The following is a 13655-nucleotide window of genomic DNA, read 5'->3' as shown; positions in this document are numbered from 1 at the left end:
TGCCAATGCTGTATCTTTGTCCATTTGCACCAAGTCTTTACTTCATTCAAGCAATTCTAGTGGGGTACTTGGATGAACTCTTAAAAGATTCCACTCAAGAATGCACTAAGACAGGATTAGAAAATGTATTATAAACTTTTATCATGTACAAATCGTGAGCTGTTTCCTCTGTATTCAAGTGTCCTAGAACACATGTACAGAAGTAAAAGAAAACAGACATGAATTTTCTCCTCAGAATAAATTGCACTGGCAGTTTGTATTTCTTCTGTTGTTTGAGGTAGTACACTGCAAATCAATATGTAGCCATCATGTTGATAAGCAAAAAAAATCCAACTATTCACAAAACAGCCATATACAGGAAATGACATTTTCTTTCTAAGAGCTGTGTATTTTAAACCCTGAAGGATATAGCTAGTTGATTGCTTCAGTGCATCTATCATTTGCTATGAATAAAAATGAGACAAAAAGCTAACATTTTCATTTGTTGCGTCATATTTTAATACAATATATACAAACAAGAAAACCACATTTATATATAACTTTGAAATATTTGTGACCTGAAATATAATGCTTGTTGGGGCAGATTACATTTTCTAAGTGCTGGCAGTGCAAAGGTGTTGCATGGAATTCTTTCATGTAAGGTATTTGCTAAAGTACAGTTACTGAAGTCCCACTTGTCAGTGTAGTTAGCTGATCATCCCAATCAACTGGGAATCCATCGAAATTTGAAACCACCGCTGGGAGTCCTGGTGGTAAATGCATTACCCTGAGGAAAAGCTAATGTCCTTATTGTGCAGTGATCACGAATTGAAGTCTTGAAAGACACATCATTATCCAGCTCACTGGTTTCTAAACTGGCTGCATTGCAAGCCAAAGATGTTTGAAGCCCATTGAAACTTCCATACATGTTGATAGTTTCCTGGCTTTTATTATAACTGGTTTCTTCTGAGCAGTGGTTTGCTCTGAACTGTTTAGAGTCTTTGTCATTCAATGTTTGCAAGGCTACATTGCATTTTTCTGAGATGTCTCTTAAAATCTCATCCACTTTATCACAGTCCTGGTTGTCAAAGTATGTGCCCTCCACTCTTTGGCGCTTAGCTGAGGATTTCAAGGGAAAGGTCTCAGACATGGTGTCGCTGCCATTCTGGCATTCCTGCTTCATTAGCTTCTGGTAAAAGATAGAAGTAAAAATTCCTTAATGAGTTAGTTGCTTTAGGTATCTTGCTTACAGTTGCACCCTACCATATATCTGCGACAGATACTAAGACTTGACAGTTACAATGCTGTAGTTCATCAGTGATTTAAGGTGATATTATAAACCTTTAAGGAAAAGCTTGTGGACCAATACCACTTGACCACCTGTGTTGTTGCTCATGGACACAAAGTCTGTAGGACATAATTAAGCCTTGAACAATAGTGAATTGGCAGCTGTTTTATGCCCGGCAGATTTTCTTTCCATTGACTTGGAAAAGAAAGCAGCACAAATTATAAAACAGGTTGTTTCACCAGCACCACCCAAGTTTGACTTCAACTGCTGTGTCTCTGTTCCTCTCCATGCTCTTATTCTTTCTATCTTGCTCTTGTTATCTTTTATTGCTGCATAAATCAACTCAAGCTCAAGACGTATTTCTCCTTTACAAACTGTGTATTGTTCCATATAATATATCGAAGTATGATGATGACCATTCTGGATATTTTAACTGGTGTTTGTCATAGCGAATGTGATGAATGATCGACTCCTGTTCCTGTACCACTTGATTAACCCAGAAGTGGGTGAGAGGAGGTGGTGGTGTAGTAGTATTGATCAGTTTGCAGTTATACTATGACCAAGCATCCCACATCAGTAATTGCCATGTCAATTTACAGCTGGAAGTACCTTGTTTACATTGCCTTGCTGCAATTCAGAATTTCAAGCTTGAGAGAAAGCTTTGGGCAAAAATGCTTACAAACATGTGCAGATGTCCACACTTGAATGGTAAATTTTAACATTTTTGAGTGCAGGACACTGTAGTTTCTGAGTAAGTGAAGCATCCAGAAACTCTAATGGTAAGCACTTTTTAAATCCAGTTTAACACCATTATGGTGTGGTGTCTGTACGATGTTAAAATGTAAGAGTGTGAGTCTGCCTCTTCTAGCAAGATTCACAAATTCCATGGAGTCAGGTAAGAAAGAGAGTTATGGTGTTGTTTTTGGCAGCAATGTAGCAGTGGCTGCACACCTGCACTCTAAGGTTCCTCTTAAGTCACCAATAAAACATGGTTGAAGTCCTTTCCTAATCTGTAGTTACTTTGTATTTATGTTGCTTAAAAGAGCAAAGAATGATTTCCTGTGTTTACTTTCACCAGTGGATCAAATAGTTAGTTACAAATGCAGTGTAAAATGATTGGTAGCTGTGATCAGAGAGCTTTCTGAAGGCAGAGGTCAGGTTTTGATGAGCTAACTGTGCTGCTATGTTGTGAGAAAGAGTCTGACTAGTGCAGGAGCCAGTATACATATCACACCCTAATCTCTAACTCAACAGGTTCCCAAAGTTTTAAACACAAGTGAGTCCTCAAATTTGTGGACTCCATTATTTCTTGATGCAGACATGTGCAAATGTGTAAATAAATCATGCTCCTGTCATGAAAATGGGAATTACATTGTAAGCATTTATAATACTTACATCAAGTATAAGTGCCAAATGTTTTGCCTTACTGGCAAGTTCTTTCAATTGAACATTCCTTTCCTTCAGTGATACAATTTCATATTGTTTTCTCTTTAAAGTGACTTGCAGCTACAATAGAAAACATGAATTAACCACAAAAGTGAACATTCTACATGATGAGAATATGATCCATCAGCATTATGTTCAGAGATCAGAAAGTTCAATTTCACTTTAAGCTTCTTTGACAATCATGATGCAAAGGTAGAATCATAGAATGTTGTAGCACATAAGGAATAAAAACAGAAATAGCTGGAAAAGCTCAGCAGGTCTGACAGCATCTGTGGAGAGGAAGAGAGAGTTAACGTTTCGAGTCTGTATGACTCTTTTGCCCTGAAGCACATAAGGTGTCCATTTGGTCTTCTGCTCTATGTTGTTCTCTGTGTTGTTCTTCTAAAACAGCTTTCCCTTTAGTCTCATTCCCTTGCCTTTCTTTGTCTCTTATTTTTTTCAAATATTTATCCACTTCCATTTTAAAAACTATTTGGAATTCTGCTTCTGTCACTCTTTCTGGCAGAGGATTCCATGTCTTAACAACTCTGTTTAGAAACAATTCAAACTTTCCCTGCATTTTTTTGGTGATGATCTTGAATTTAAGGTCTCTAGTTACCAACTCATCCATGTAATAGAATTAGATTTTCCTGATCCACTTTAGAAATATCTCTCAGAGTAGAAAGCCTGCAGATCCGTAGAAGTTTAAGGCATAGAATGATATCACTCAGCTCATCATGTCTACAATGTCAAAGAGCCAGCTCTTTGTTTGAGCTATCCAAAATTAATCCCACAGCCTCACTATCACCCCATTGTCCTATATCTTCCTCTGCTTCAAATGTTAATCACTTTTCCCTTTAAAGATACAATGGTCACTACCTCTATATAAAGTTCTCCTGTTACCTGTCTTCACTGTCTTAGAAATAATTATAAGATTATGATCCCTTGTCAACCCCTCCTTAACCAGAAGAAATAGCCTTTACATATTCGTTCTACCAAAACGTTTAATTTAAAAAAAACTTCATTAGATTTCTTGTTACCTTCTTTGTTTAAATTGATATAGACCCAGCATTTCAAGTCCCCTCTCATAACAATAGTTAGCCCACATCCTTTTTGTAAAACCAACCACAATATTCGAACTGTAGATTAACCAATGTTTTACACTAATTCATCATTATTTCTTTACTCTTCTACTCCATGCCTATTTATAAAACCTAACCTTTGATGGCCTTTTTATAGCTATATCTACCAGCACTTGTGCAGTTAGGGAATATTTGACCCCAAAATTTCCTTATTCTTTCACAGTCTTCAGCATTTCCATTGAATGTATAATCAATTTTTCTACCAAAATGTATTACCCCATACTTATCACTTAAAATGCAATTTAACAACTGTCTTCCATTCCACTAACAAATTTATGCATTCTTGATTTTTTTTTAACAGTGATCTTCAGTGTTTGTCAAACACTACTCCTTTGTTATCAGTAAATTTCAGAATAGTGTTGACTATACCCATGTCTAAATGATCTGTACATGTCAACAAATAATATGGACCCAACACTGACCAATTGGGTCCATCAGTCCCAACTCTATTCCAGTCCCAGTAACACCCTTTTACACTAAAAGGGTTATCTCCTGTTCATCAACCACTTTCTATCCTATTATATTCTTAGTTATGCCAAACTTCTGAATGTTCTGAGACACTTATCAATTCACCTCTGAAAAAGTGTATACTACACTGAATTCTATTTTTCTAACTGATTACTCTTAAAAAAACTCTGTTAAACTGGACTGACAAATCTTGCTTTTAATGGATCCATGCTGAATATCATAGATTACCTTTTATATTTCTAAATGTTTCCTGATCAACTCAATCCAGATACTTAAAAACAAAAAAACTGCGGATACTAGAAATCCAAAACAAAAACAGAATTACCTGGAAAAACTCAGCAGGTCTGGCAGCATCGGTGGAGAAGAAAAGAGTTGACTCGAAACATCAACTCTTTTCTTCTCCACCGATGCTGCCAGACCTGCTGAGTTTTTCCAGGTAATTCTGTTTTTGTTTTCAATCCAGATACTTTTCTGGCATCTGTTTTTAACTTTCTTTGTTTTACCAAAAAGAATTTAGAGGGGTGACTTGATTGAAGTATATAAATTTGCATTATATAAGATCCTGAATGCTCATGACAAGGTGGACATGGAAAGGATGTTTCCTCTTGTGGGTGAGTCCAGAACTGGGGGCACTGTTTTAAAATTAAGGGGCATCCTTATAAGACAGAGATGAGGAGAATTTTTTCTCTCAGAGGGTTATGCAATTTTGGAATTCTCTGCCTCAGAAGGCAGTGGAAATGGGGCCATTGCATATTTTTAAGGCAAAGGTAAATAGGTTCTTGTTAGGCATGAGAATCAAAGATTATTGGGGTAGATGGGAATGTAGAACTCGAAACACAAATAGATAAGCCATGATCATATTCAATGACAGGGCAGGCCCGAGGGACCAAATGGCCTACTTCTTTGGTATGTTTGTGTGTTTGCCATCACCTCGATTTCACTTCTCAAGTAAGCTGCTCAAAACTGGAGTTAATATGTTTCTAAGTAGTTGAATGCAGTATGATCACCACATCAGGTTCACTCTGTACACTGGTGTTACTACCATTTAATGATCATCAGCAAAAGTTTAAAAAATGATGAATGGGCTTCAATGTAACTCCAATTGAGTTACTTTTGTAGATTAATATAAATAGACTACTGTTTATTTGTGTTCTGTTTTAAAAAAAACATAATTTTATTTAATAAACAGAGTTATAAAATTTGCGTAAATTCTGCAAGATCATATTTCGCTCAAATATTTCCAGTAGAAAGAGAATACAGTTGTTGTTGCTCAACAAAGCTAGCCAGTCGTGCTAAATATGTGAAATTTGTACATACACATATACTTAGCAAGGACCAGCTAGCTTTCATAATAAGCATGATCTTTTTTAAATTATTCCTTCTAGAGATGTGGGCATTGCTGACAAGGCTTGCATTAATTACCCATCCCTAGTTGCCCTCAAGAAAGTGGGGATGGGCTTTCTTCTTGAACCTCTACTGATGTTATGGTCAAGAAGTTCCCATAATAGTGTGCATGAAATACATACATCCATTGGTTCTTTAACAAATGATCTGATAATTGCCCAGTATTTGTGAATCTGAGTTGCTATTGTACAGTCTTGTTGTTATTATGAGAAAATCTGGCACAGCAGGAAAACTATTTCTATATATTTTTCTTACATGTTCATTTTCCTCCAGAGCATCTCCTAGAGCTTTTTGATTTTCTTCTGCCACATCCTTCCAAAATTGCTCAGGTGACTGTGAGTTGTCTGCCTGCAGATTCATCTCCATCAGAGAATCGTGCACACCCGGGATTGAGGACGAAATGCATGCTTCAAGATCAGACACGTAGTCAGAGAGTGGCAGTTCTATATCAGTCATGGACATGGGCTGCATCAAAGATGATGGGTCTGTGGACAATAACAAAAGTAGCTGTAACATACAGGATGTTTGGATTGACAAACAGAGGCATAGAGCTTAAAAGCAAGGAAGTTGTGGTGAACTTTTATAAGTCATTGGCTATATCTCAGGTGGAGGAAGTACTACTATGCTCATTTCTGAGCACCACACTTCTGAATGAATATCAAGGTCTTTTTAATAACAAGAAAACTCAGGTTTGAAACAAGGGAAAAAATCATAAGATGCTAAATTTTATCCACTTTCCTCTATTCCTCAGGAATCTGGACAATAAATAAAGATCTGTGGAAGAAAATGGAGGCCTTTGAAATGTGGATGTTAAGATGTATACTAAAAATTCCATATACAGACCATAAGACCAATGAAGAGATGCTTGAAATTGCAAGAACAAAAAGTATATTGGAGAAATTGTTTCCACTGCCAGGTAGTCAGTAACACAGGTTTAACATAACTGACAAAAAATGCAGAGGGGAGATGTAGAGAATTTTTATACTCAGCCAGTGGTTATGATCTGGAATGTGAAAGTGGAAGCAGATTCAGTAGTAACTTTCAAAGGGGATTGGATATCTACTTAAAAAGGAGTAAATGCTGGATTCTGGGGCAAGAGCAGAGGACTGTGACCAATTGGATGACTATTTCAAAGAGCTGACACGGGCACGATGGGCCTAATGGCATTCTTCAGTAATGCGCGATTCTATGAAAATATTGTTAAGAAAGATCGGTTACTTTTTGTGCCCGTTGTTTTCTAAACATACCGCTAGGGGCATTACGGAGGTCCAGTGACGCTTGTGCTGGGGCTGAGGCGCAGGAACAAGAGGAAAATGTTTCTTTTCTGCTTGGCTTGGAAATTGACTGGGCAAACAGCACCATCCGGAAAAAAAGCTTTGCGTCGATAAATGCACCGAAGTCGCTGTTAGTTGCGCATTGCATTTGTTGTGGTTCCATGGTAGGAATTTGCCTGAAGTAGCAGACCACTTGATGTCCCTCTACACATTAGTGCAGCTGAAATTGTGGACAATTGTGGCTTCACTCCAGTATCGGTCCAGTGGGCAGGTTGATAAACAATTCGCACCTAAAGTATTCGAAAGGTCTCCTTTGTTCTGCAATAACTAATCGCAATAATGATTGTACCCTAATCAATGCCGAGAGTGCTCTGCGTTCCTCTCTAACTACAGGGTTTCGTGAAATGCTTTGAAAGGAATGTGTGTGATTAAGGTGCGTGTCGTTTGTGCTCCCGGATTATTTTAACAATAGTTTAAATTTGTGCGTAGGAGTGTGCTAAGAAAGATCAAGATTAATAGGAAATAGTTCTGTAATATTTTCAGAAACATCTCCTTTAAACGACTTTCATCACCTTAATGTTCTGACCTTTGGAAAGCTGACATAAAATGACCGCATTTAATGGATCAGCAAGTTCAGGCATGCTGTGGGTTTCTTTATGGAAACCGTGCCCATTGTTATATCTTTCATCAGTGTGTTCCTTTGTTTGCTATGGTAACGACTGATGAGGACATGGGAACAGCATTAATGTGAAATGACGATTCCGCTAAAACTGTACTTTCTGATCGCTTCACAGACGCACAATGACATTAAATGTACTTACCGCACATTATCATACCAACATCCTTGAAATCCTGCAGGTCAAACTCCGATGTTTCTTCCAATGATTGATTCTGAAAAAAGAAAATAATTCTTTGTAATGAAGTCGCATCCCTCAAAAGATGATTACAGTTTACCCCCGGTATTATTTAAGACAAGGGAGTTTTAAGGTGGTTTGTGCGTTGTAAGGTATATGTAGTCAATGTTAATTAAATTGCTGTTTGTGTCAAATTCCTCCCCATGGTTTCCAGATCCCATCATAAACTCAGCCACCTCCTCCAGGCTCGACTTACCCTTTAACAAAGACAAAAATTGCTGGAAAAACTCAGCAGGTCTGACAGCATCTGTGGAGAGAAGGACAGTTTTTTTGTGGAAAAATAGACTTTATTCATAAAATATTTGAAAGAACATTACAAAACATTTCTAAATGACCATCACAAAAAGTGCATTCACATGGATCAGGAGGTGCTTCAATAAATCAATGAATATTACAGACATTTCAATATGATTATTACCGACAGTCAGACAGTGCAATGGTATTGGAGTTATCAACATACATCATGTTGCACTCTGAGGTGCTTCAATACAATTGTGATAAATTTAGTGTGGGTTAATGTTTCGAGTCCGTGTGACTCTTCTTCAGAACTAAAGAGAAGTAGAAATGTGGTGAAATATATATCGTTTATGGGGTATGGGCTGGGTGAAGCTGATAGAAGGCCAGTGATAGGTGGAGGCAAAGGAGAGATTGCAAAAGATGTCATAAACAAAAGGTTGAAGGGGTGTTGATGGTGGTGATACTAGCTAAAGGAGGTGCTAATGGTGATATTAAGAGTAGAAAGCAGGATGAGCAAGTGACAGGTGGCCCTGGTGGGGGTGGGGGGAGGGGACAGTGTGGGAGAAGAGATCGAAATAGGTTAAAAGGTAGGGATAAAACAATGAATGTAAATAAATATTTTAAATAATAATAGAAATAGGTGGGAAAATATATATACATAACAATTTAAAAATAAATATTGAAAAAAGGGGATTAAAAAGGGGTGAGGATGGAGGAGAGAGTTCATGGTCTGAAGTTGTTGAACTCAATGTTAAGTCTGGAAGGCTGTAAAGTGTTTACTTGGAAGATGAGGTGCTGTTCCTCCAGTTTGTGTTGAGCTTCACTGGAACATTGCAGCAGGCCAAGGATGGACATGTGGGCATGACAGCAGGGTGGTGTGTTAAAATGGCAAGTGACAGGGAGGTCTGGGTCATGCTTGCGGACAGATCAAAGGTGTTCCGCAAAGCGGTCACCAGTCTGCGTTTAGTCTCTCCAGTGTAGAGGAGACCACATTGGGAGCAGCGAATGCAGTAGATCAAATTGAGGGAAGTGAAAATGAAGCACTTGAAAGGAGTGTTTGGGCCCTTGGACGGTGAGGGCCACAGCTACCTCAACTACAACTCCTCAAACCCTGCTTCCTGTAAGGACTCCATCCCATTCTCTCAGTTCCTTCACCTCCGTCGCACCTGTTCCGATGATGCCACTTTCCAAAACAGTGCTTGTGACATGTCTTCCTTCTTCCTTAACCGAGGTTTCCCACACACTGTGGTTAACAGGGCCCTCAACCGTGTCCGATCCATCTCCCTCACCTCTGCCTTCACATCCTCCTCTCTCTCCCAGAACCATGATAGGGTCCCCTTGTCCTCAATTTTCACCCCACCAGCCTCCACATTCAAAGCATCATCCTCCGCCATTTCCAGCAAGATGCCACCACCAAACACATCTTCCCTTCACCCCCCCAGCAGCATTCCATAGGGATTATTCCCTCCGAGACACCCTGGTCCACTCCTCCATCACCCCCAACACCTCAACCCCCTCCCATGGCACTTCCCATGTAATCATAGAAGGTGCAGCACCTGCCCCTTTACTTCCCCGCTGCTCACTGACCAAGGGCCCAAACACTCCTTTCAGGTAAAGCAGCGCTTCACTTGCACTTCCCTCAATTTGGTCTGCTACACTCACGGCTCCCAATGCAGTCTCCTCTACATTGGAGAGACCAAACGCAGACTGGGTGACCACTTTGCAGAACACCTTTGGTCTTTCCACAATATGACCCAGACCTTCCTATCGCTTGCCATTTCAACACACCACCCTGCTCTCATGCCCACATGTCCATCTTTGGCCTGCTGCAATGTTCCAGTGAAGCTCAATGCAAACTGGAGGAACAGCACCTCATCTTCCAATTAGGCACTTTACCACCTTCCAGACTTAACACAGAGTTCAATAACTTCAGATTATGAACTCTCTCCTCCATCCTCACCTCTTTTTAATTCCTTTTTTCAATATTAATTTTTAAATTTATATATATATATATATTTTCCCCACCTATTTCTATTATTATTTTTAAATTTATTTCCATTCATTGTTTTATCCCACCTTTTAGCCCATTTCAATCGTTTTTCCCCTGCACCATCCCCTCCCCCCACCCCACCCCCACTAGGGCCACCTGTCACTTGCTCATTCTGCTTTCTACTCTTAATGTCACCATTAGCACCTCCTTTAGCCAGTATCACCACCTTTGACCTTTTGTTTATGACATCTTTTACAATCTCTCCTTTGCCTCCACCTATCACTGGCCTTCCATCCAGCTTCACCCATCCCACGCCCCATAAACAGTATATATATCACCACATTTCTACTTCTCGTTCGTTCTGAATAACAGTCATACAGACTGGAAACATCTGTTTTTTTCTCCACAGATGCTGTCAAACCTGCTGAGTTTTTCCAGCAATTTTTGTTCTTGTTTCAGATTTCCAGCATCCGCAGTATTTTGCTTTTATGATCTACCGTTTAATCTGTACTACCTCTATTCCACTGTCTGTGGCTCAGCCCTCTTAGCCTGACCCTCTGGAACTATCTCCTTAAACCTTCATACCATTCTCCCCATTTTCTAAAAGCAACTCCTTGAACCATGCCCCCTGACTCATAAGAACACAGGAAATAGGAACAGGAGTAGACCATTCGGCCCCTTTAGCCTGTTTCGCCATTCAATAAGCTCATGGCTGATCTTCCTGATTCATTGCCGCTGGCTTGCACGAAACACCATCGAATGTATGTTGTATCAAAATCCCTACAATAATGCAAGTTTCTGTTGTGTGTATGTTTATGTGTTTGTATATAGGCTCAGGTGGCGAGCTTATGGTCCAGAACAGGGCGAGTTCGCTTCCCGTTGCGGCTGAGGTAGACTTGGGAGCTGCCTCCTCGCCCTACCCCCTGGAAGTGGAAAGCAATGACAGGATAAACCGCTCAGGTTGAAGCTTCAACAGACAACGAGCCATGATCCTGCCTCTGGGCAAAGCACACACACCATAAAATAGGCATAAATACTTAAACGTATATTAAACAGAACCCTAAAATAAGTGAAAAAATGCATAAACAAACATACCTGGAATTCAAATCCCCACTGAGGAAATTGCGTGTAACAGGTTTGAAGCGCCATTGGCAGAGATGCTGATGATCGCTTATTTGTCTACAAAGAGTCTATTAGTGCTTGTAAATAGCACCAGCCCAAGGCAAACTGTCTGCTCTCTCTCTCTCTCTCTCTCTGCTCACGTAAACACAGCAACAATGAGCCTGGGTGAAACAGCAATGCTCCGAGCAGCAAAGATTAAACTGATCTGAGAGTGCTACAGTAATAAGGACCTGCAAATAGAACGAGTCAACCTCAAAGTGATCAATTCCCTAGGGCTGCGTCCCACAGTGAGACTGAACTCGGTGTTGAGCAGTATCTATCTGTACACATATTGTTGATCAACAGTTTGAAGTACTGCAGTGGTCTGGGTTGATGGCACTGGACTGCACGCGTTTCACCGACTGCCACTCGTCTCCACAGCAGCACTGAATAGCCTGCTTCATCTCAATAGGCCGGCCACACGAGCCAACCACATTACACCTGGAGCCAGCAAATACCTTCACACTGAAGCAGTCAAAGATTAACCCGGCCTCTGTTCGTGAGGCTTGGCACTGATTCCAGGAGCATTTCAGCCACACCCCAGAGCAGTGTGTGCCCTGAAGCAAACTGTCTAAACAAGGAAGCGCCCGCACTGAGGGCGTACGGTCCAATTCATTCTTCCCATAACTTCTCGTTGTTTTGTCGAATTTTGGTTAATTACATACTCTGAGGAGTTCAAATCCATTCAGTTTTTTCTTTCCCCCGCGCACCCTGGGGCACGAGCTTTGGAGTACGCCCTTGGTTATCACAGGGGCTGACGTACTTTCAGCGGGACACCATTTTTTGGTCGGCTTCAATCAAAGCGCTCACTCAGTCCTCCGAATGTCACCTCTGCCTCCAATGTGTTTGCAGCTCCTCCCATGGATAGTGTTTTTAAAATTCACTCTGAGGATATGGGCATTGTTGGCAAAGCCGACATTTAGTGTCCACCCCGAGTTGTCCTTAAGGTGGTGGTGGCGGGTCTTTCTTCTGGAACCTGTGAAGTGAAGGTACTGCACAGTTCTGGTAGTTAGGCTGCTGCAGGGATATTGACCCTTTGGGGATGTGTCCCAGAATGGATGGTGCCAAACTTGGAGGTTATGGGCTAACCATCCACTCGCTGCCCATTGCCTCCTCTGAGTGGTGTAAGTCACACAACTTGGGGCAGTGCATCCAAACAATTGTATGCACTGCAGCTGCTAGTGGTGGGAGTGGTTCTTATTGTCCTGGGCAATATTGAACTTTCTAATGAAAGGGGGTGCAGCTGAGCTGAAAGCAAGCATGTCAGTGGTTGAGAGCACTTAACATCAACTGTTCATTTTTAACATGGAAGCCAACCAGGAAGTTGGAAAATATTATTGATTTGTGTTGAAATTTTTAAATAATCCCTGCAATATTCTGCACTCCCCTTCAGATGGGGCAAGCTCTTCTTTACGAAGACAGCCCCGTTCGAGTATCCATGCTTCAGGGTCAGTGTAAACAATGACTGGGGACAGACATCAGGACTGCACCCATTCTATCCTCACCAGACATTCTCATCTGCCTTCTGGACTACAAGGGTCAAACTGATGCTAATTGTAATGTTTTTGCCATCTAATGGAAAAGATTAGAGCATGATGGAGAGCCATCACCTTCAGTCTAATGGGTTAAGTGCACTAAATGATGTGAAACTGAGCTATACAGACACATAGGAACAGAGAAGTGAGAGGTGATGGATTTTGGGAGGGGCTAACATGGCAAGGGAATACACAATGAATGGTAGGACCCTAGGAAGTATGGGGGATCAGAGGGACCTTAATGTACATGTCCATAGATCCCTGAAGGCAGCAGCACAGGTAAATTGGGTGATTAAGAAGGCATATGGGATACTTGCCTTTATTAGCCAAGGCATAGAAGATAAGAGCAGGGAGGTTGCGTTGGAGCTATATAAAATGCTAGTTATCCACAGCTGGAATACTGTGTGCAGTTCTGGTTGCCACATTGTAGGAAGGATGTGATTCACTGAAGATGGGTACAGAGGAGATTCACCAGGATGTTGCCTGAGCTGGAGCGCTTCAGCTATGCAAAGATCCTAGATAGGGTAGGGTTGTTTTCCTTGGAGCAGAGAAGGCTGAGGGGGAACCTGATTAGAGGTGAAGATGCAGAAAATTTGGATTTATTTTAAAGTGCCAGCCAGGACCAGCAACTAGGGTGTCAAAGCATACACAGACAATCACAGCCTTATATGAAAGCTAAAAACTTGTACAAAGGGCTCAGCTGTAAATTTTCAATTAGGAAATGGGAGACACACATGGGCGGGAACACGGGCTGACTCAATCAAGAAATGGGGAAGGCTATTTAACACCGACTGATAGCCTCGAACCACATCTAGCCAGCCTTTTGTAAAGAACAAAC

The 13655-nt window shown here is 40.7% G+C and overlaps 1 protein-coding gene across 1 annotated transcript; it reads right to left on the bottom strand.

The window, feature by feature from the left end:
- Window positions 1-564: 564 nt before the first annotated feature.
- On the bottom strand, window positions 565-11602 carry LOC121284507 (multicilin). The gene is made up of 5 exons (XM_041200038.1): window positions 11217-11602; window positions 7802-7871; window positions 5962-6191; window positions 2663-2773; window positions 565-1168 (listed from the first exon to the last, which is right to left on the bottom strand). The coding sequence occupies exons 1-5, from the start codon at window positions 11268-11270 to the stop codon at window positions 704-706; spliced, it is 930 nt and encodes a 309-aa protein (XP_041055972.1). The 5' UTR covers window positions 11271-11602; the 3' UTR covers window positions 565-703.
- Between the last annotated feature and the right edge of the window lie 2053 nt (window positions 11603-13655).

The sequence above is a fragment of the Carcharodon carcharias genome, chromosome 1 (assembly GCF_017639515.1).
Source record: "Carcharodon carcharias isolate sCarCar2 chromosome 1, sCarCar2.pri, whole genome shotgun sequence".
Taxonomy (NCBI): domain Eukaryota; kingdom Metazoa; phylum Chordata; class Chondrichthyes; order Lamniformes; family Lamnidae; genus Carcharodon; species Carcharodon carcharias.
The sequence above is the reverse complement of the archived record's forward strand: the minus strand, read 5'-3'. Positions and strand labels throughout refer to the sequence as shown.